The sequence below is a fragment of the Hydra viridissima genome, unplaced genomic scaffold (assembly GCF_058129835.1).
Source record: "Hydra viridissima isolate aposymbiotic clone 2 unplaced genomic scaffold, HvirCarnegie_v1 scaffold_2, whole genome shotgun sequence".
Classification (NCBI taxonomy): Eukaryota; Metazoa; Cnidaria; class Hydrozoa; order Anthoathecata; family Hydridae; genus Hydra; species Hydra viridissima.
The window spans coordinates 6,508,827-6,530,886 of NW_028324301.1; the positions used below are offsets into that span (position 1 = coordinate 6,508,827).

Below are 22,060 nucleotides of genomic sequence, written 5' to 3' on the forward strand. Positions count from 1 at the left end.
GTCCACGATTCCTTCCTCACCGACGACGTGCTTTTTTACATATCTTCTGTTATTTACAATGAGCATTTTTAAAATGAGAAAATATTTTTTAAATCCCTTGGTTTATTGCGAATCAATGTATTTTTGAATCGACTTGTATTCCTCTTTGTTAATTTCTCCTAGCCTCAAAAGCTCGTCACAAATCGCGACAGCTTCGTTTCGCGATGCGACATTTCCAGCATGCCCTGCGGCGATGCTCAAGTCAAGTCTTTGCGCAAGCGCATTCGGATCGCTCGGAAGTATAATCACTACGTGATCTTTTTTTCCCTTTAATTTAATTTTGTTTCTGTTCCAAATGGGTGCAATGATTGTGACATATTTGTCACTTCTCGAAGCTTTTGGTCTGTTCGGATTTGCATCAGATTCATTCGCACGAGTGCTCATAAGGATTTTTTCGTAACTTTCAAGGTCTTCATCCTTGTACTTGTTTTTATCAGGTTTGGACCTTGAAATCAACTCCCAAAGACTTATTGTTCCCACATACCTTTCTCCACCAACAATGACGTCGTTTTCATCGATGACAATTTCTTCTTTGTCAATTTACATTTTTCCATCTTTTGCATGAGTTCCAAACACTCTGTCACACTTTTCTTTTTTCATCGCATAATTCATCAAATAAGAAGTCGCGGTTCTTCCCAAATTCATTCTTTCCAAATTCATTATTTCAATCGGCTTTGAACTTTCAACACTCTTGAAACTTTGAAAAGACGTCTCACTTTCTGGATAAGTTAAAGCCAATGGGCTGCTTTTAACCACTCTTTCCACGATGCTCTTCAGCTCTTTTTTCACCCTTTCATTGCTCTCGATGAGCGGTTTGTAAAACTTTCTCAAATCAGCCTAATAATTTGCATTTGAGATGTTGCTGTTGATGCTCTCTTGATAAAGCTTTTCTCTGTTCGTCATGATATTTTTAACAATCTCATCCCTTTTTTTCGGGTCTTGTATTTTCCAAAAAGACATTTTTAAAATACGGAGAAAAAAATCTTAAACAAAAAACACAAACTCGTTCATGTTTTTTGTTGAGTTAAAAAATCAATTTTTTTTAAAACATGTGGTTGAATGCTTTTACCGCTTCATTCCTTCCTTCGTTTATCAAGGACTCTTTTGTGATTTCATCAATGCTTGTTTTGATCTTTGTTCTGATTTCGTTTTCCTGGGACCTGAACTTTTGACGCTCGTTCAAAATAAATTCGTACTCGGAATCGCTCACCACACCATCCATTAAAGCTTTTGAAATGTGGTTGCTGATGGTGTTCAATTTTGACTCTGAAAGAACTTTCAATTTCTCGTGCTTTTCAGCCTTCAGCATCAGTTTTTTGTTGACTTGTCCTCCGACGATCGATAAAAAACCTGCTCCCAAAGCGACGCTCTCGCACGCAATCGCCACGGGAGCGGCGGCAATGGTTGACAAAAACCCAGTTCCAACAACGCCAAGAGCAAGACACGCTGCTTGTAATCCATCATCTGTGAAACGAATAATTTTACCAGCTCGATGATACTTTTTGCTAAGCGCCATCTTTTTCTCCTTTTCCAATTCAATTTCTTTTTGGATCTCATTGATTTTTGGAAGTCGATAAATGTGTCCTTCATCCGACGTTGCTGTTGGAAGAACTGGGTAAATTTTATCTGTGTTTTTTAATATTTCCATCTTTTTAACCAAGTCATGAATTTTTTTAATTCGAATTGATGTGATTGATTTTACAAAGTTTCTCGCCTTTTTTAACGGTGACGTCCTGATTGGTGTAATTGTGAACATCCATGATGAATCATCCACAGATTCTGAAATAACAACATCGTTTTTTCTGTAATTCAATTGATCGCTGATTTTGTTCATCAAAGTGACGACTGTAATGCCTTTGTCTAATTTCAGTCCGACTGACAGCGATATCTTTGTGTGCGAGAGAGCCACAAATTTAATGTCTTTTTGAGCAAAAATCTCGTGCTGTCCGTTGACGTTGAAATAGGTTGGGTAATCCTACTTTTTTTTTACCACAATGTTTTTCGGATTTTTTTGTTCCAACTCTTTAATTCTTTCTTCCAAATGGCCCCAATGGAAATCCAAACTATGGACTTCTGCTGATGCGCTGTTTTTAAACAACTTGTGAGGAGGGTGGATTTTTATATGAAAAGAAAATTTTTTAAATCATTTTATTTTCATGAATTTTACGTGATTTCACAACTCAAAATCAGATTCCACTTCTCCCAAATCCAAATTGTCACCCATAACGCTTTGAAAAGAAGGCGCATTTTTTGTGATGACGACTTCTGAAAGTTTAACCTGAATGGACTCGATCTGCGCTCCGATAAAAACACCTTCAATTTTCAAAGAGGCGATGGCGAAGCACTTTTGTTGAATGTATTCAAAAGGATTTGCTTTCACTAGCATTTTATTTTCATTGACGCACTTTTCGTCTTTTGTTTTCTTTTTGAAAAACGAAGAAGTCACTTCAATGTTTTTTCCAATTTTTCTTTGTGAATAACTTTCCCAAAAAAATGGGAGTTGCGTTTGGATTTTCAGATTTGTTTTTCAAAATGGACAAATCTTCCGTTATGATTTTTTTCGTTCTTCCTCCTTTTCTCAAAGTTGGCATCATTTCCTTGAATTGTTTACAAAGAAATTTTGATATTTTTTCAGTCACCTCGATGAATTTTCTTTCTTCTTCGTTCATTCCATTTTTTTCGTTAAAACCAAGAAAGGACATGGAATATCCATTCAGTTCTTTCGTTTCAAAACTGCGACTTTCAAAAACGCCCAGCGAAAACAAAACGGGAGTCCTCAAAACGACAGGACCTTTTCCAGAGGGGTAATCATAAAACAGTGGAATCTTTTGGTACTGAATTGGTTTTGTTGCTGAATAAATTTCTCCGACCGATAATTTGTTCTCGTAAAAATTTTCGTGACAAAATTCATCTTTTTTATCAAGAAAAAGAAATTTATTTAAATCATTTTTTTGCAAACAGATCAAAAATTCTTTATGATCCACTCACGAGTTGAACGAGTCTGGATATCCTTTCCATTCGACCAATGATTTGTTCTTTGTTTTAAATCATTTTTTGCAAACAGATCAAAAATTCTTTATGATCCACTCACGAGTTGAACGAGTCTGGATATCCTTTCCATTCGACCAATGATTTGTTCTTTGTTTTAAATCATTTTTTGCAAACAGATCAAAAATTCTTTATGATCCACTCACGAGTTGAACGAGTCTGGATATCCTTTCCATTCGACCAATGATTTGTTCTTTGTTTTGCGAAGCACTTTTTCAGTTCTGAATATGTCTTGATTTGTCTTTTGCATTTCCTGTTCGTAAAAAGTTCCTTGAATTTCTTCACGTTGGCGTCGGTGACTTTGTACGTGGGTGGATCAGTGTAAAGGAACAACAACGAGCTTTTGCCTAGAAGCATTCGAGGGATCATCATCGGAAAGTCAGGTCGTGGAAAAACAATTTTGCTTCTGAATTTGCTGCTAAGACCTGGATGGCTGGATTACAACCATTTGCAAGTTTTTGGGAAATCTCTTTTCCAGCCAGAGTACAAAATACTGAAAAGTTCGTTCGAGAGGAAGTTGCCAAATGGAGTTATTCTCGATTTGTTTAAGGTACAAAGTGAAATCGAAAAATTGAATTTAAAACCTGAATGTGTCATTGAAGACCTTTCAAAAAAATATGTCGACATAGATGACATGTCAGTTTTTCGAAACAGCTGACGACGTGCCTGAACCTGAAGATCTCGATTCAACCAAAAACAATTTGATGATCTTTGACAATTTTCAATTGACCAAACAAAAAAAGTGCGAAAAATACTACATCCGAGGAAGGCATTCCAACGTGGACTGCTTTTACCTGGCTCAAATTTATTTCATGCTCCCAGGCAAACCATCAGAGAAAACACCAATTTTATTTTTTATGTCCTCCAAAAAGGATCATGGAAAATATCCATGATCCTTTTTGGAGGACAAGTCAATCACCGCATTTTTTAATACGCGCCATTTTTTTAAATTGTCTCTTTCCAAAAAAGACAATTTAAAAAAATGGCGCGTATTAAAAAATGTCAGGCATAATCATCGACGTGGATGGAAATTCCAACGTGATGACAACTAATTTTTTGGAAAAACTCGTTTTTGAAAAAGGGAAAAATTATGAAATGGCTTTTCTCGGTCTGGAGACTTACAACAGCTTTCCAAACATCACCAGCAAAAACAATTCTTTCAGGTACAGCATGAACAATGGAGTCAATTGGGAAAACATCGTCATTCCAGAAGGGAGTTACGACATCATCGACATTAACAATTACTTGCAAAAGTCCGTCTCAAACACGATAAAAAGTTACGCGTCACAAAGTGCAAGCTACGTCGCTAGAAATAAAATCAGCTACTAACCGGAAAACATCAAAATCGGATCCAATCAAAATACTTCAAAATCAACCATCAAACTCGGTTTGAATTATTTAATGGACTTGAACGTGGAAAACAGCATCGCGTCAGTTTTGAGATTTACGAAAAGACAGTTGGATTCCAATTCTGAATACGAGTCCGATGACATTGTCAGAATTTCTAGCGTCAACACGATCAGAATTGTCAACAACGCCATTTGATTGGCGTACATCAATGGTTCCCAACTAAATTGCATTTACTCCTTTTACCCCGATGTTGGTCCAGGTTTTAAAATCATTGAAAGACCTAGCCATTTGGTTTATCTTCCTGCCAAATTGAGAGAAATTTCCTCGATGATCACTCGCATCATCGATCAAAACGGAAATTTAATCGAATTTCGAGGGGAAGACATCACGATCCGATATCACATTCGAGAAGTGAAAATATTTTTCCTACGCTAAAAAAAATAAGCAGATATTTCAGTGTTAAAGTGAATGTGTCTTAGAGACAGGCCGACAAAATAAAAAAATCCATGATGGAAGGAAAGCCAGTGAGCATCAGGCTTTCAAAAGACGATTTTAACGGAAAAGACGTTTTGTTTGTAACGGAAAGACAACATCAAAAAATTGCGAACGCTTTCCGTCAAGGAGTTGGAGTGACCATTAAAATGAGCAAAACTCAGGTGGAATACAATTCGAAAGTGAAAGGAGGATTTCTTGGAGCTCTTTTGCCTTTAATCGGCATGCTTGCAGCGCGAGCAGCTCCAGTACTTGCCACTGGTTTGCTCGGCGGCGCTGCCTCTTCGATTGGGTCCACTGTGATTGATAAAATTTCAGGAAGAGGCGTCGTTTACGTCAAAAGAAATGGAAACGGAATGAAAATGAAAACTCTGAGAGATGACGGACTGTTTTTGACACCATGGGTGAAAGGAAGTTCAGTCAGAGATGTAAAAAGCGGAAAAGGATACGAATCTGTCGGCTCCGGATTGCTTCTCGGACCCAACTCCCCATTTTCAAGCATCCCCTTTTTAAATTTAATTTTAAAGAAATTCTTGGCACATTTAAAAACAATGAGTTGTTGCACCTTCTCACGAAAAACTATTTCCATTCAAAAATTTAATCCTCAATTAAACAGAATGGTCACTCACGTCTTCTTCATCACAGACAAAATGAAAAAACGTCATTCACCACAACTGGAAATTCAATGAAATATTACAAAATATACAACTATACAAAAAAGAACACGAAGATTTTCAACAAAGACAAAATGAAAGAAAAATTAAACAATTACACAAAAATTTTTAATTGCACCTTATCACGCAATTTAAAATTTCATGCTCACTTTATGCTCAAAAAAAGTTTTGTCCCAGAACTCCACTGCCCCTGTTGCCCCCGTGAACTCGGAGCCTATGAGCATCATAGCTCCGAGTTCACGGGGGCAACAGGGGAAATCTTAACTTTATTTTTTATTTTATTAAGAAACGCAAGAAAGCGATTGGAATAACAAAATTTCTTCTTCAAAATCATTGGTAAAAATAAAAAAGAATCTTTTTTTTTCGAGATTCAAAATATTACAAATGACAAGAAAATAGTTCAGAAAAGTGTCGGGAAAAAATTGTAAGCTAACTTGAGTGGAAAAATCTAATTAACTAAATTTATAAAATAACTAATTTTATATAGTTACTTAGATAAACGACCTAAAAAAAGTGCAATTTTGAGTACTATATACTGTAAAATCAAATTAATATCGAGTATGCTGCTCAACAAATCAATGTTGAAAAAATGCGTAGTGATGAAGCATTTTAAAACAAGCACTTTAAAACAAGAGCACTTTAAAACAAGAAGTTGAATTTTTTCTTGCAAACGTGGTAACGAAGCCATCGAGCCTAATTCTGGTTTGATAAGTTCATCACAATGTTTGTAGCACAAACGAGTATCTTGAAAAGAAAATGTTTACTAGATAAAAAGAGTACTGGGGAAGAGTACCAGGAAGATCTAGATCGCTGTTTCAAAACTAAAGTTTTTCTCCCTGTTTTGTCTAAAATAAGTGTTTCATCAATTTTTTTTATTTCTTTTCAGTTTCTTTGATTCTAAAACCATCACAAGTTGAATATGATGAAAGTGTACAGTGATTAAATACTAGACTTTCAGATTAGGAGGAGATGGAACATAATTAAATACTCGGTGGTGTATTAGCTTTCTTAATTAACAATCATAACACCTAATTTTTCCAACATTTGTATTTTGAACAAATTTTTTTTGAACGAAGAAGAACGAAGCTTTAGTAAACTAAAACTATAAAATAACTAATTTTTAAAACGGGCTGTTTGTTAAAAGTAAGCTATTTGCTTAAAGCTTTTTTTAAGCACAGTTATTTGTAAATAATCGTACTTAACAAAAACTATTCAATCGCTTGTAAAAAGCAAATAAAATTACAGTCAATAATTAAAACTTTTTAACTAAAACGGAGGATATATGCGAATGTTAAAATTTAACATTAGTATTTAATATTCGCATTTAACAGTTAAATTATGATATGGAGTTAATTTTTGTCTAGCGGCATTGGACCAATTTTTCAAATAGAAAAAAAAAAACTAAAAATAAAAATTGTTTTCATTTTAAATGCTAATAAATGGGTGCTCATAACAATATCCAAACAAGTGTTTTTAGAAGAACCGATTAAGTCAGAAATCCGTAAGAAAGACGATAAAAAAGTTTCTTTATTCAAAACATAAAAATCAATGTAAATTATGAGGTGATAGAAAGCATAGTATGCTATTCCCTTAGTAAGATGACGAAGATTAATTATTTATGCCTCATTGCTGCTAAGCTGCAATACAAAACAAGGGCAAATACAAAACAAGGCCCAAAAAAACATTTGATTTTTCATTTGATAATTTACATTTCTTTAAATTAAATTATCTTTGTTAAATATCGAGTTCAGTTCTTTAACAAAAAACTTTACTTATAGTAATTTCTTATTTTTATATAAATTGTATAGAAATTATAGTTAAAAAGAACTTCCGCCTTTTACTGGCTACTGCTATTGTTTTAAAAATAGGTGTGCATAATATTGCTGAAACGTATCATTCCCCCCATATTTATTTATTTAGCAATATTTAAAGAATATTTATGGAAGTAAATAATAGTTTTATAAACGACAAAAGTTGTTACAGTTATTAAAATTTAAAACCTATATTACTACCTATCTTTCTTCGTTATTCTATTAATTTTGAGAATATTACCAAATACGTCGTCAAGCTAGCTCCACACCATCACAGAAACATCAGATTGTTTCACAGAAGACACCATCTCTCCCTGGCTGATCTGCGAAAAATGAATTTTTAGTAAGAACCAGGGCCCACCAATCGCTTGAGTAGTAAATTAACCGGGGCTAATTTTAAAATTTTATCTTTCATGAAACCGATCAATTCAAAATTTATAATGTTGAGGTTTGTTTCGTTATTTATTTTGCTGGTATTTATTACATATATTTGGTAATATTAAAATATCTTTTAATACTTTAAAATGCTATGTAATCTTCCTGTAAATATTCCCTTAGATATTCCCGTAAATATTGAAGTATTCTATCACATAAAACTTTTTAAAAATATCCAATTTTGTTGATTATTAACTCCAACACATTTGAATTTTTTTTTTTTTTTTTTTTTTTTTTTTTTTTATTTAAAAGGTTCAAGCAAACTTTTAATTTAAATAAACAAAGAAATTATAAGTTTTGTTATTTAAGCTTTTTAGTATTTTTTTTTTTTTTTTTAAAGAAAAAAAAAGGGACCAGAATTAGGAGAAAAAATTATTTGATAAGAAAGATTAAAATAAATAAGCATAATGACCTATCAGTCAAAGCTTTTATACTTCGGACGTTGTTTTCTAAAAACTCAAAAGATTACTTTTTATGGAAGTAAAACTAGCTGTTACTATGGAAACAAACTGGTTATTTTAAAATCTTTTATTTACAATTGTTGGCTATTAAAAAAATTGCATCACAAAAATTCTTAGAGAGATAAACCACGCTTTTTAAGTGAGGAAACTTCTTTTTAATTCAGAGCTTATCAATTTATTCAAAATTCAAAAATTCATTTGTAAAAAAGTAGGGTTACAATTGTCCCCCGAAGTTTTGTAGGGGGTCTGTGAATGAATTTTCTATTGTCATTAATCTTTTGAAAATTTTCGGAAATCTTTTCCATGCGTCGCCAGCTGTAAGCTAAATATTTTTTTTTATGACAACTTGACAAGTTGAGTGTGTTCTTTATCGAGCCATCAAAAATGTGGCGTAGAGAGCTCTAAATAAAGAAGAGCTCTCCTGAAAAATCTCAATAATAAAAATCAATAAAAGTTGTTTGTTTCATGCCAAAGTTAGAAGAAAATTTTATTCAATAAAAAAAGATAAAAAATGATAAGCAATTAAAGAAATGATAACAATAAGTAATAAAACTTGAGTCAAAGTCACTAGACAAAACTACTCTATTAATAAAGTATTACAAGTTATTTACAAAATACAAACTTTGTAGATAAGACTTTTAAATTTATTGTTAGTTACTGAAAATACATAATTATAGAAATCTTTGTATTCAGTAAGGTATTTGTGAAATTAATTGTTCAATGTTACTTTGTTTAGGGACTTTTCAATCTTTTTTATATATTTTTCTCATACTTAAGTTCGAAGAAGGAAGCTTGATGTTAATGCTTATGGCGTCCATATTAAAATTTTTAATATTTTATTTGAAAAACAACTCTTGTCGCGTACAAGAGCTCTCTTTCAAATAAACAAGAATTTCAAACTCACATAAAAACAAAGTAGCAAAAAATAAATATAAAAGATCACTGTGAGCTTTTAATTTGTTGGCCTATCAATGATAATATCAATAATAATATGACGCTCATAATTTACTTTTGAAAAAAATGAAGACAAGTGTTATTCTTCAAAGGATTCTGTGATTTACATTTTTAACAGATTTTCTTTGATCAAACTTCTCAGTTCCGTTTAGAAAGTATCAATACATACATACATACATATATGTATGTATGTATGTATGTATGTATGTATGTATGTATGTATGTATGTATGTATGTATGTATGTATGTATGTATGTATGTATGTATGTATGTATGTATGTATGTATGTATGTATGTATGTATGTATGTATGTATGTATGTATGTATGTATGTATGTATGTATGTATGTATGTATGTATGTATGTATGTATGTATGTATGTATGTATGTATGTATGTATGTATGTATGTATGTATGTATGTATGTATGTATGTATGTATGTATGTATGTATGTATGTATGTATGTATGTATGTATGTATGTATGTATGTATGTATGTATGTATGTATGTATGTATGTATGTATGTATGTATGTATGTGTGTGTATTTATGTGTGTGTATATGTATGAGAGATGTCCAATAATAAATATATGTTTCTAAAATTTACTATTAAGTGTGCATTAAAGTCCCATTCGACATCCTATTTTAAATTTAATCATAGCAAGCGTGAAAACCATATCAATTTGTTACAACACTTGAAGTAACAGCGCTAATGTTATTGAAAAAATGACGAATATTAAGGTTACGGTGGGTTTTTATTCTTCTTCAATTTTAGGTTAGAATTGCTTTTCATGGATTTCTACATACGCGGCATTTTACTTTGATTTTCGTTTTTTCTTTTTACTTTTTTCTTATAAACTTTTCTTCAAGAATTGCTTTCGGCTCGTTACAATTTAACAGCAACTTTATTTTATGTTTCAATGGCATTTTAATCCGAGGCCTTGGGAGAGGAAGCCTTCAACCCCTTCAAAATGATTTGAGTCCCATCCCCTCCCCCAACGATTGATGATTTATGGGTCAGTCGTGTTTTTGATATCAAAAAGAGTGATACCTTTTTTTTTTTTTTTTTTTTGGAAAAATTTCAGAAGATCCGTAATTTTGATAGATATTTACCAGTGAGTGAAAATAGAACTTCTTCAATAAATCCTTATTGCACTGTTACTCAGATAACAATTTGTACCAATCATATATTAGTGACTATTAGCAGTTTCCAATAACCGAAAAAAAAAGTTACACAAGATTATTTAGAAAATCCCAATAATTATTAAAATTACCCGTTGCACAATCATGTTGTTGTTGTTTCCAATATCAACATTTAGTTATTTAAAACAATTGAATAACGTGTATACGCCCCCAAAGTTTTATTTCGTAAAACCTCTCGTGAAAAGCATTTACTAAATGCAAAAACAATAATTTTTAATATGCTCGTATAACTGCTATAGATCGTATAACTGCATTTGCTCATTTTTATAGTATATTAATTTTTGCAGTAAAATACATTTCAACAAAAAACGCAATCAATAACAATTCGCCCCACCTTAACAATATTTTTGAGTTTTGACTACAATTTTATTTTGATTTATTTTTATATGCTAATTTTAAATTCGAGTTTGTTATCCAAACAAACATGCAAAAACTAATAAAGATTTTTCAAGTACTTTCTACTTATCTTGAAAAATATGTACCACTTGATAAATGTCAGTAGCTTAACTTACATTTTACATCGGTTTTGTTTAAGTACATGTTCTCATCATCAGTTTTTTCTGTTTTTTTACTTGTTTTTTTTCAAGAGCTAAAAAAATTTTTGGAGCTTCTTTTGTACGACGAATTGAAGATTGCAAGATAAACTTAACGGTTGGTTTTTGTGAATTTTATTTGAATGCAAACGGTTTAAAAGTTTTATTAGTTCTCGCTGTTTATAACGTAAAACACGGAGTAGTTTTTTTTTTTTTTTATAAACTTATAAAAGTCTAGTTTAGCACTTAAAATCAATGCTAAAACTGTTACATAAAACTATTTGATTCGTTTTTCGAATCTGATGACTTCAGTTAACTTTACTTTTTATCGTTGATGTTTGTTCGTCTATTGTTCTTTTTTGTCTGTTGTCACCGAGTTTTGTTTAAAATTTCATGAGAAAATTTTAAAAAAAAATACTTTTAAGAACACGACATTTATAAATAACGAATAGAAATTAGATGAAATTAATTATTTAGGAATTTTTAAAAATTCTACCAACGCTTTTACAACTAATTACTATAAGGAAGTTGCATTAAAACCAATTTTTATTTCTTCTTAAACTCAGCCTATGTTCCTAGAAAAACGTCATAGTATTTTTCTATTTCAAATGCATATAAGCAGAACTAAAGTCTTAAATTTTAATCACTTGATCTTTACCTTTTGCGCTACAGTTTCGTCAACCAGTAAGTAGACAAAAAACAAGTTTTTTTTGTTCAAGTTCGTTTTCAAGTTCGCAAGCATGAAACGTTATAAAATGTGTCTGAGTTGCGTTTTGCGTTTTGTTAAAACGTTTAAGGTGAGTCTCATATTCCAGCAGAACCTGTACTAGCATCCTATAAACACGTGTTTAGCATCGTGTTTTAAACGTCTTTTCGTTTTTACAAATCTACAAAAAGTTTCAGCCAATCTGCAGTCCTACTTAAACCAGAATATGGTATCGGCGTATAGACGAAGGGCGTTAGTAAAAAAAAAACGTTGACATTATGCACTTCACTGAACTAACTACAACGGGCTGCTGCTTTCGCACTAATTTACGGACTGCAGAATCTTTTTTAATGTTGACTATACAAAAGAATTTACGCGAAGACTTTAAGGAATGGTACGAAACAAAACGCGCATCGCTGTCACAAAAACGCTAGTAGCTGTCAATTCATCACTATACCATAATGAGTAGCTTTGCGCTCACTAATTTTTCCTCTTTTTTTTTTTATTTTATCGATAATAATTAATAGGATTTTTGACTTTCTTCGATTTTAAGAAGTTTGTATCTTTTCATAACGGGTAAAAATAAAATTACTTTGTTTTTGTTGCCTTTTTTTTTTTGCGCCTCATTTTTTAACACTGGATAACTGAGGCGATAACGTAAGAAAAATCCTATTGAGGACCTATTTTAAAGAAGCCTGGTTAATCGAGTCGCCACCCGTAAGTAAATTTTTATGACAAAAACTTGGATTTTTCGTTTTATTTGTGATTTTTTGTTTTGTTCATATGGGTTAAAACACATTTGCTATTTTTTGTACTGATTTTTGTGATAAAACACTCGTATTTAAATAGTTTTTAAATCGCTATAAATTAATTTACTTGATGTAAACGCTTATAAAGAACAGCGCAACTTTTAGAACTTTGTTGTACCGTTTGACTTTATGATTAAATGATTCACATGGTTGTATAAAAGAGTACGCATGCGCACTCTTAAAAAGAGCGCGTCAGCACAATATGCATTGGAACAAAGAATTTAACATTAATTCTAAACATATGGTTATTAATGCGAAAAAGTTGATTAATAAAATATTGTTATTAATCAGCAATACAAATTAGTTATTTAAAAACAGCAAAGAATGCGTAGGCTGAAGAGAAAAATTAAAGAGAATATTAAAGTTTTAACCATTAACAATAATTCATTCATTTAAATATCATATTTGCCTTTCTGGTAGCTTTTAAATTCCTTAAGTAATTCTACAACAAACAGCTAAAACAAAACTCCTTAATGCGCGTTTGTCCAAATAGCGCATTTTGGTTTACGCATGCGTACCAATATTATGTAATAGTTTTAATAAATCTTCAGCAAACATCTTTTTACATATTAAATGCTTGCTCAGTATAATGGAAAAACAGTAACTTTCAGGTAAAGTATGACCTTTCATATTATTTTGAAATCGCTTGATCGAATATTAATTATGCGGGAGCAAGTGTAATAAATTACACCTTAAAGTTGGCGGTATTTTATCTAATAGATTTCATTTCAACGTGTTTTATAAAAATGTTTCAAAAATGTCCTGGAGAAATATTTCAGAGAAAACAATGAGCTTCAAAATCCATTTATGAAACCGTATTTTAGTTTTTTTGTGTAGTAAAAAAAAGTTTACGATAGTTTTTACCTTTTCATAAGCAAACCTGAACGGCTTTCACATGATAAACAGTTTAAATGCTAAAACATTAAATATATGGGTTCCCCCCGCTCCCCCTCACTCTCATTAGAGAGGTCTCATTAGATTTTCCTTTTTCAAAGGTTTCGTGATATGTTTTTGTATTATTTTTGAAAAATAATTTACTTTGAGGGCACAATTAATAGTATGAAGTTCATAAAAGAATTTTTTTCACTTAAAAAGTTTAAAAAATTTCTTTAAATGAATTAAGTTAAATTGTGAGGGGCGCATCCAGCTATGGTGTACTAGTGCCCTTTTTTTTGGAGAAAGCTTTTCCCTCGGTTTTCAGATGACTTTTTAATATCAGTTTGCAAGGGTAAGATAATTCGAAATTTAATAAAATCATTTTCTTCGTAAGACTAACTGGAATATTTCAATAACTCTTCAACAGCCAATCAAAGCTTCTCGCGAAAATAAGAGAATTAAAGAAATTTTGGACTTAATAAAAATAATCCAAGATCCGCCGATGATGTTTACTTTAAACGGCGTTTGGAGAAATAACCTGCTCATGTTTTTAAGAAAGCTCGTATACTTCGTCAACCAGTTAAAAACAATTTTTCTTAAGAAAAATGGCTGCTTGAAAATGATGAAAACAGAAATTTTGGGACACTTTTGATAAAAATAACTTTCAGTAAAGTTTAAAGAAAAAAAAAAAAAAAATTGTGTTCATAAAAATAAATATATTACTTTTAATATTGTAGAAATAAGATTTTTTGAAATAATAATAAAATCAAATAGGCGTTGTTTATCAATTTAAAATTAGTTTTGTATGGTATGAAATCAACGGACCCTTTAAAAAGGGTATTTATAGAACCAAATTCTATCTAACTCTGGTACATGTGATGCGAGGTTGTTCAAATAATAGTGGTTCAAGGGATGAAACACGAAGACAAAAGTAGTTCTTTATAACCACTTTATACTCGAAACAGAAAAAACAGAAACAAAATAATAAAGATAAGTGATTTCTAAATTAATATTTCGCGAGGTTGGAATTATTTTGTTCTATCTACCATTTTAAACGTTGGGAGAAAATGAGTTATCAATTTTAGTAAGTAATGATTACTTTTAAAATATATTTTATCATTTTATCATTATTTTTTAATAAATAATTTGTTTAAATATAAATTATTTAAAGCATAAGTTATTATTTCTTTAAAAAGTAAAGCTATAATTTTAAGTAATTTTTACTTTTAGAAAAAAATCAAAAACTTTTTTCTAACGTTTAAAATGGGAAACAAAAACGGAATACAAAATATTTCTTGCCCCGCGATTGTCAAATTTGAGTTATAGATTTAAAAAAATTTTTAATGGCAAAAATTGCTGTTTGTTCAAGAATCAAAAAACTTGTTGAAAATCATGAAGGAGCAAGTGAACCTTCCACTCCATTCCATGTTAGCCCCTGATTTAAAAATATATATAATTTTGTGAAAAATTAAAACTATTTTTGTTTTTTAGAAGGTAGGGGGATAGTTTGCCTTTTTCCAAATACTCAAGTTAATTCTTTACTATTAAACTAACACTCGCAACAATTTATATATATATATATATATATATATATATATATATATATATATATATATATATATATATATATATATATATATATATACAAATGCCAAATACATGCTTGTATACGTCGTGTGACATGTTTTTATGGGCCGAACGAATATTCTTATTCGGATAGCAATTTAAATAAGCAGATTACGCAACAACAAATACGAACAATAACATGGCAGATTACTACCAAGTTTTTAAATATAGATAACTTAAAAGGTTTAAAAAGATTAAGGTGAGAATCCATTGTTTTTACAGAAGAGCTATTTGTTCTAATCTTATTACATAAAAATGTTACAAGATTAGAGGTAAAAATAGAAAATCTAGGCAGCACGTTAATCGGTCCAGGATTTTTCTAATTATTTTGAATTCAAGTTTACAAATAGACTTACAACAAGCGGATGTAAAATAATACGACATTTTGATGGCGAATTTAATGTTAAAACAGGTTTTTTTTGTTGTTTTTTTTTAAATGGAAACATATTTAGTTAGGAAAATGATGAGAAAAACAAAAGGAAAGTAAGAACCAATCAACTTTATTACATTCTTTAATGAGAGATTGTTATAACGATTCTCAAAAGAGCTTTTATATTGTTCATTATTCTCTATTAGACTCCACTTATACGCACTTAATGAATGCCTTATTATTTTACAGCATTTTATAACCTTAGCTAATATAAGGTTCATCAACAAAACAGATTATTTAAGGTATTATAGGTATTGCTCAATAAGAAATTTGTTACAAAAGTTATTAGGCACAAATTTGTTTAGGATTGGTATTTTTTCTTCTTCATTTAAATCACAATGCAGTTGCACAAATAATCGACATCAACAAACGTAATTAGGTTGGTTCATAGATTGCTTTTCTTATCTGTATTTATTCAGGATATTAATAGAAAAATTGAGCGCTAAGTTGAACTATATAAACTAATAACTTAATACGACTCGATTAATTAATACTTTTTGAATAAAAATAATACGATTCAGTGAAGTGGTTTTAAAATTAATCCTGATGCATTGTTTATGTGTTTGTATTATTTTTAAACAGCCTGAAAGTTATGAGCTCGTACAAGAATAGAGAATTCTTCAATACATTGAAATTTTAAAAAATTAGAAAATATATGAATCAGAAAAGTTGATTTTTTTGTTTAATTTCTTTAAGATTTCATTGGACCTTTCGCTTCAAGAACTCATGATGAGTAACACTACTTGCGAAAAACTTATAAATGAGTTTAAAGGTCCGAAGATTTCTTCCTCGATTATCAGTGTTATTCTTCCAGAAATTTGTAGTTTTGTTCATAGCAACCCTAACGCAAGCACACTTTTGACACAGTTTCAAAATTTATGCTGCAGTCCCATACCTACAATAGTTCTAAACAAAACGTTCGACTCTGTAAATAATGTAATAAATCATAGTCGTATTGTTCAAGTATGTCGGTTGATGTCTAAGAATAATAGACCCGATGAAGAGGAATTCTATAACGAATTTTGTGCACCTTGGATGAAGATTGAGTCTGCTGAAGATCCATTTTTTAATACACTAACATACATTTTAGTTTCTTTGTTATCGCCGATAGGATTGCTGGCCAACCTACTTATTTTGACGACTGTTTACAAAGTAAAAAAGATGCAAAACTCAACTGGTTATTTTATGTGCAACTTGGCTGTAGCTGATTTGTTCGTTATTTTAGAGATGTTGCTATTCCATAGTTTATACAAGAGCGGTACCATGAGTAAAGTACCTGAACGTGTTCAGAAGTTTATGTTCCCTTCGCTTGATGTAATGTTAGGTTCTGCGTCGTTGTTGCACGTTACAGCTGTTAGTGTTGAAAGAGGCATCGCAGTGGCCTTACCTTTAAGGTATCCGCGTTACCTAAGTGAACTTAGAGCAAAAAGATTAATTCAAGGTATATGGATTTACTGCGTTGTGATCTTTTTTCTCGGAATATCAAGGGTATGGGTTGTGTCAACGATTTACGGAGAAATAATTTTTTTTGTTGCAGTATCGTGCAGCTTTTTTATTCCATTAATTCTTGTGACGACGTCTTTCAGCATTATAATGGTTTCAGCGTTAAAGAATATGAAAATGGAACAAAGTATTAGGAAAGTTATTGCTGCAATTAGCAAAGTTGATGATAATCTTTCAATGAAAACAATACGACCTGCTAGGTTTCGAGAAATTAGGATTACGTTCAATGTGATGACAATGACTATTCCTTTTGTCTGTGGTTGGGGTTATTTTATGATATGCAGTACGTACGAAATTGCTGCCCACTATCAGTTTAAAGGGTTTCAAAATTGGATGATTATGTTTCTTCCGTTCCTTGTATCGTGCGTGAATCCTTTAACGTATATCATTTTCACGCGCTCATTAAGACAAAGTTCGTTTCTTATTCTTTCGAGCGCGTGCGCAAGATTTACTCAAAGAATAACTTACAAACGCAAAACTGTTCGTAGGAACACGAGTTTATTTGTGGAGAGGCAACAATTAAACAGTGCAGCAATCACTGAGGTATGATATATGTCATCTTTGGATAAAAATAGGTTGTTAATTTATATACTGTATATTTATATAGCTTTATATATGTGTTAGCGTATTGTAAAAAATTTTTATTAAAATTTATATTTGATCTAAAAGTACATTCCAGTTCTGAAATACGTATTTTGGTATAAGTATGAATATATTTACATAAGTACTTTTGTACATATCTACGTATGTAAACAGATTCAGGTAGGATTCTAGGCAGGTAGGAAGGTAGGTAGGTAGGTAGGTACGTAGGTAGATACGTAGGTAGGTAGGTACGTAGGTAGGTAGGTAGGTAGGTAGGTAGGTAGGTAGGTAGGTAGGTAGGTAGGTAGGTATGTATGTATGTATGTATGTATGTATGTATGTATGTATGTATGTATGTATGTATGTATGTATGTATGTATGTATGTATGTATGTATGTATGTATGTATGTATGTATGTATGTATGTATGTATGTATGTATGTATGTATGTATGTATGTATGTATGTATGTATGCATGTATGTATCAATACTGCAGAATCTTTCAACAATAATCAAATAGTATTGGAATATTATAATAAAAGACGGTGTCGTGGTAAAAAGAACTTTTATCGCGACTGACGAATTTGTGCAGTTGAAATTCCTCATAAAAAACATATAAGTCATTATCAAATTAAGTTTATAACGTGCCGATTCCTTATCTCACAAATATTAATTGTTTCAGAGGTCGATATCAAGCTTGCTATCAGATTTTAATATTTTTACAAATGATGTAAAGTATTGGTTCTATCCTTTTTTCATAGAAGTTTTGCTTATTTGACCTGTATTCTGTAACATTAATCAAAACTCCATATTGGTCATACATAAATACATAGAGATTGTGAGCGATTTGTTTTCTTTCTTTGTTTGTTTATTTGTAATCGGGTTTTGTAATTTGTTTAGTTTCAGTTTTCTTATGTTTGACAGGGTTGTCAGGTATTTCATGTTGGTCTGTTTTGACTTTCCCTTACAGTGTGTGTGTGGTGGGTGTATGTGCCTTGCTTGATGGTATTCGAGTATGGTTTATGTATGCTCGTGTATTGGTAAAATCGTTGGCTTCTAATACTTTTGATTGACGTAAAGCTTCAACACTTCAATCTTAAAGCAAATAATAATAATGATGATGTACAAACTTTTAACTCGAATGATACGTCATGATAATTCTTACTGTTGGTCTCGTCTTTTGATATGATTTTTTTAAATACTCTCAAATGTATAACTCAAATGTAAATAATAATAATAATAATAATAATAATAATAATAATAATAATAATAATAATAATAATAATAATAATAATAATAATAATAATAATAATAATAATAATAATAATAATAATAATAATAATAATAATAATAATAATAATAATAATAATAATAATAATAATAATAATAATAATAATAATAATAATAATAATAATAATAATAATAATAATAATAATAATAATAATAATAATAATAATAATAATTCTAAAAATATATTCTTTTTACACTTTGCAAATACAAATAGCAACGCGTAATTGAATCTCATTCAAAAATATCCTCTTCTAAAATCTTCAGAAATCATGCCCAAAAATGTTTTCTTATATTGGAACTATTCTTAACATCTTAAAAAAATTTTTCTTCTTCTCTTTTAAAATTTCCTTTTTTTCCCTTTCTACCTTTTCTTCTACGCGTAAGATTTTCTCAACCCATCTTTTCTCGACCCTTCTTTTTCTAAGTATCTGCTTCTAAGATTTTAAATCAAGAGTTGTTCACCGGCACCGACAATTGTTTTTATTTAAAATGTTCTTTAGTGATTTTGTTTCGACCTCTGAGTGACGACTCTCCGAGCATGTTTTGCCATTTATCTTTTAAATAACGTTTAACTCTGATCTCAATTTGTTAGTAAAAACCAAAAAACAATTACAGTATAATTACAGTATTCTCGTGAACGTTAAAAATTGAACTATTGTTACTTTATTTAGTGTAGATATAATTTCTAGTTATTGCGAAAAAAATTTTGATGTTAAATGTGGCTGTTTTACTTTTCATGCAATTTTTCATGATTTGGTTGCATCGCACTTTTCATCGTTCGATTTAAAAAAGAAATTTTTTTGTTTACTTTCCTCACAGTAAATAAGAAAAAAATATAAGAAAAAAAATATAAGAAAAAAAATATAAGAAAAAAAAATATAAGAAAAAAATATATAAGAAAAAAAATATAAGAAAAAAAAATATAAGAAAAAATATGTAAGAAAAAGAAAGTAATAGCAAGAGAACTATTTGTAATTTTTTTTTTTTTTTTTTGCAGAAACAGGCGAGATCACCAAATCGCTAAAGTTATAAAACTAATTATCCTTTTTGAAAGTTATTAGGAGGTCCAAAATTGGGAGGATCTCTATCGCTGCTTTTTTATTACGATTAAGGATTTGCAGTCAACATGAATGCTCCATGGGGGCTCTTCTGACGACAATTTATACTTTATACTCAATCTTCGCATAAAATTCTTGTTTTAGAAGTCACAAAACAACTAATAAAAAAATTGCTTTCAAAATTATGAATAATTTATGAAATTAATGAATAATTAAGTTATGTTTGTAACTAAAAAAATTCTTTGTTTATAATTTTGACGTCATCGCTACGTTGCCATTATCAATATTGAAGCTTCAACCAAATATCGATGCGTTTCATAATAGAAATAAACGTTGCTTCTACGTTCAAAAGTTTGACAACGCTCAGGATAAAAATTTCCGGGACAATAAATTATCAATGTTGTTTCAATTGTGTGAAACTATTTTCTAACCAAAAAATAAAACGTTATTTTAACATGAAAATAGACTTCCTTCGGGCATTTTTCAAAACAATACAAAGGTACATAGTATTTCTAAAAAAAAAAAAAATTAATTTAAAAAAGCAGATATTTACAATTTTGATTTTTTTATGACAATTTTTAAATCGCCGATTGCGAAAAGGAGAATTTAGGACTACTTTGTTTTCAAGGGTCGATTTGATTTGGGAACACCAAATTTTACATAAGGGTTTTGGGGACAGTTGATTTTTTATTCATGCATGGGAGCAGTGGCCCACGGTACCTATGTGTAAACGTTGGGACTAACTCATATTTTTATTTCCAGGAACAAAGACTGATCTTATGATGATTGTATACTCCTATCTGTTTTTTGTATATATCTTTAATCTCAATCTGGAACAGCAAGCTGTCGATGTAGATGTATTGCAAAGTTAAACAAATCTTAAGGTTTCGGTAATGTATGACATATCGCTCCTTTTTCCATAGATTGTGCAAAAAATAAATAAATAAATACACTTGTAATGTTATAAAATTATTATGTTCTTATCAATTTTTGAAATATTCATAAAAATAATTTATAACTTCATAAGCAATTTAAAAAATGCAGTATTTGTTTCCAAATAAGCAAAAGTCATGCAAATATTTTAATTTTTATGACAAATTAACTTGAAACTGATGTGTAAAAAAATACACTTACAATCTTGTTGACATAAAAAAATCCCTAAAAATATGTTTGCATATCTATAAATAGCACACCACTTGTTTGAACTTGTTTTATGACAAGTAGTGTGCTATTTATATGTATGATTTCATCAAAATATTTTAATTATTTTTGTTCTAAACTTTAACAAAAGGGCAGAAAAAAAAAATGATCTGTTGATTAACGTAACATTTTTTAGACGAAGAATGATGAATTTTAATATAGAGAAATAGGAAAAACAATTCAGTATTTTTTGGGAATGGGTACAAAGTGCTATTAAATATCAAGATAAAGAAGAAAAAAGAGGCAGACCAAGAAAAACATCAGAACAATTGGATAGACAAGTTTAGGTCAAGCTAAGATAAATCCTTTTGTTTCAATATCTAAAATTTTAGTAGACTGGATCAAAGGTGTGTCGCGGTGGAGAATAAAAAGACCATTTGTGGATTTAAAAATTTGTTTACCTTGCAACTTACCGTAGTTAAGAACGAAACATTTACAACTGCGCGAAAAGTTTGCAATTTAAGTTGGGATAAGAATTTTGTCTAGTGATGATAGCAAGTTTATGTTATTTGCTAACGGCGGGAAAAAATTTGTCGCAAAAATCAATCTTTAACCAATCATACACTAAAAAGACCACAAAATATAGAGGCGAAAATATCTTAGTTTGGGGCTTTTTCTCAGGGTTTGGTGTTTAGCTCCATATTTCTGATAGATGAAATTATGACTAAATATGATTAAACATCTTAGAAAAATATTATTTTGCCTTTATGCAGAGTGGAATATGCCCTTATTGTGGACATTTCAGCACAATAATGATTCGAAACACACGGCCCACGACACACGAATTTGGCTCCAGATAAATAATATCAGTGTTTTACCATAGCTTGCATAAACTTCCGGAATTAAATCCGATTGAAAAATTACGGAAACAAATCAAAAAACGAATTAAGAAATAAAAAATCGAGCAATAAAGCTGAACCATGAACTGCAGTGCAACAAAATTGGTTTCCTATTTATAGGTGTCATTGAATAATTTAATCAAT

At 30.4% G+C, this 22,060-nt stretch overlaps 1 protein-coding gene and 1 long non-coding RNA gene across 11 annotated transcripts; one reads left to right on the forward strand and one right to left on the reverse strand.

Moving 5' to 3' along the window:
- Positions 1-8,493: 8,493 nt before the first annotated feature.
- Positions 8,494-11,082, reverse strand: LOC149891695 (uncharacterized). The gene is made up of 3 exons (XR_016450094.1): positions 10,978-11,082; positions 10,537-10,656; positions 8,494-8,711 (listed from the first exon to the last, which is right to left on the reverse strand). It is a non-coding gene; the product is annotated as an uncharacterized LOC149891695 (long non-coding RNA).
- On the forward strand, positions 10,979-20,743 carry LOC145191584 (alpha-1A adrenergic receptor-like). 10 transcript variants are annotated; one of them, XM_090079758.1, is made up of 4 exons: positions 15,456-15,498; positions 15,751-15,824; positions 16,142-17,491; positions 18,454-18,521. In XM_090079758.1, the coding sequence occupies exons 3-4, from the start codon at positions 16,172-16,174 to the stop codon at positions 18,484-18,486; spliced, it is 1,353 nt and encodes a 450-aa protein (XP_089935884.1). In that variant the 5' UTR covers positions 15,456-15,498; positions 15,751-15,824; positions 16,142-16,171; the 3' UTR covers positions 18,487-18,521. The 10 variants fall into 10 exon arrangements, 9 of the variants coding, with proteins under 9 accessions (XP_089935881.1, XP_089935882.1, XP_089935885.1 ...); XM_090079755.1 differs by lacking the exons at positions 15,456-15,498; positions 15,751-15,824 and adding an exon at positions 10,979-11,116; XM_090079756.1 differs by lacking the exons at positions 15,456-15,498; positions 15,751-15,824 and adding an exon at positions 11,398-11,682.
- The last annotated feature ends 1,317 nt before the right edge of the window (positions 20,744-22,060 follow it).

What these genes read in the sequence shown, in the direction of transcription:
- LOC145191584 (XM_090079752.1), top strand. Translation starts at nt 15,404, where the DNA reads ATGGCGAATTTAATGTTAAAACAG. An exon ending in CGAATTTAATGTTAAAACAG is followed by an intron (nt 15,428 to 16,141) that starts GTTTTTTTTGTT and finishes AATTTCTTTAAG; the next exon opens with ATTTCATTGGACCTTTCGCT. An exon ending in ACAGTGCAGCAATCACTGAG is followed by an intron (nt 17,492 to 18,499) that starts GTATGATATATG and finishes TTTCCCTTACAG; the next exon opens with TGTGTGTGTGGTGGGTGTAT.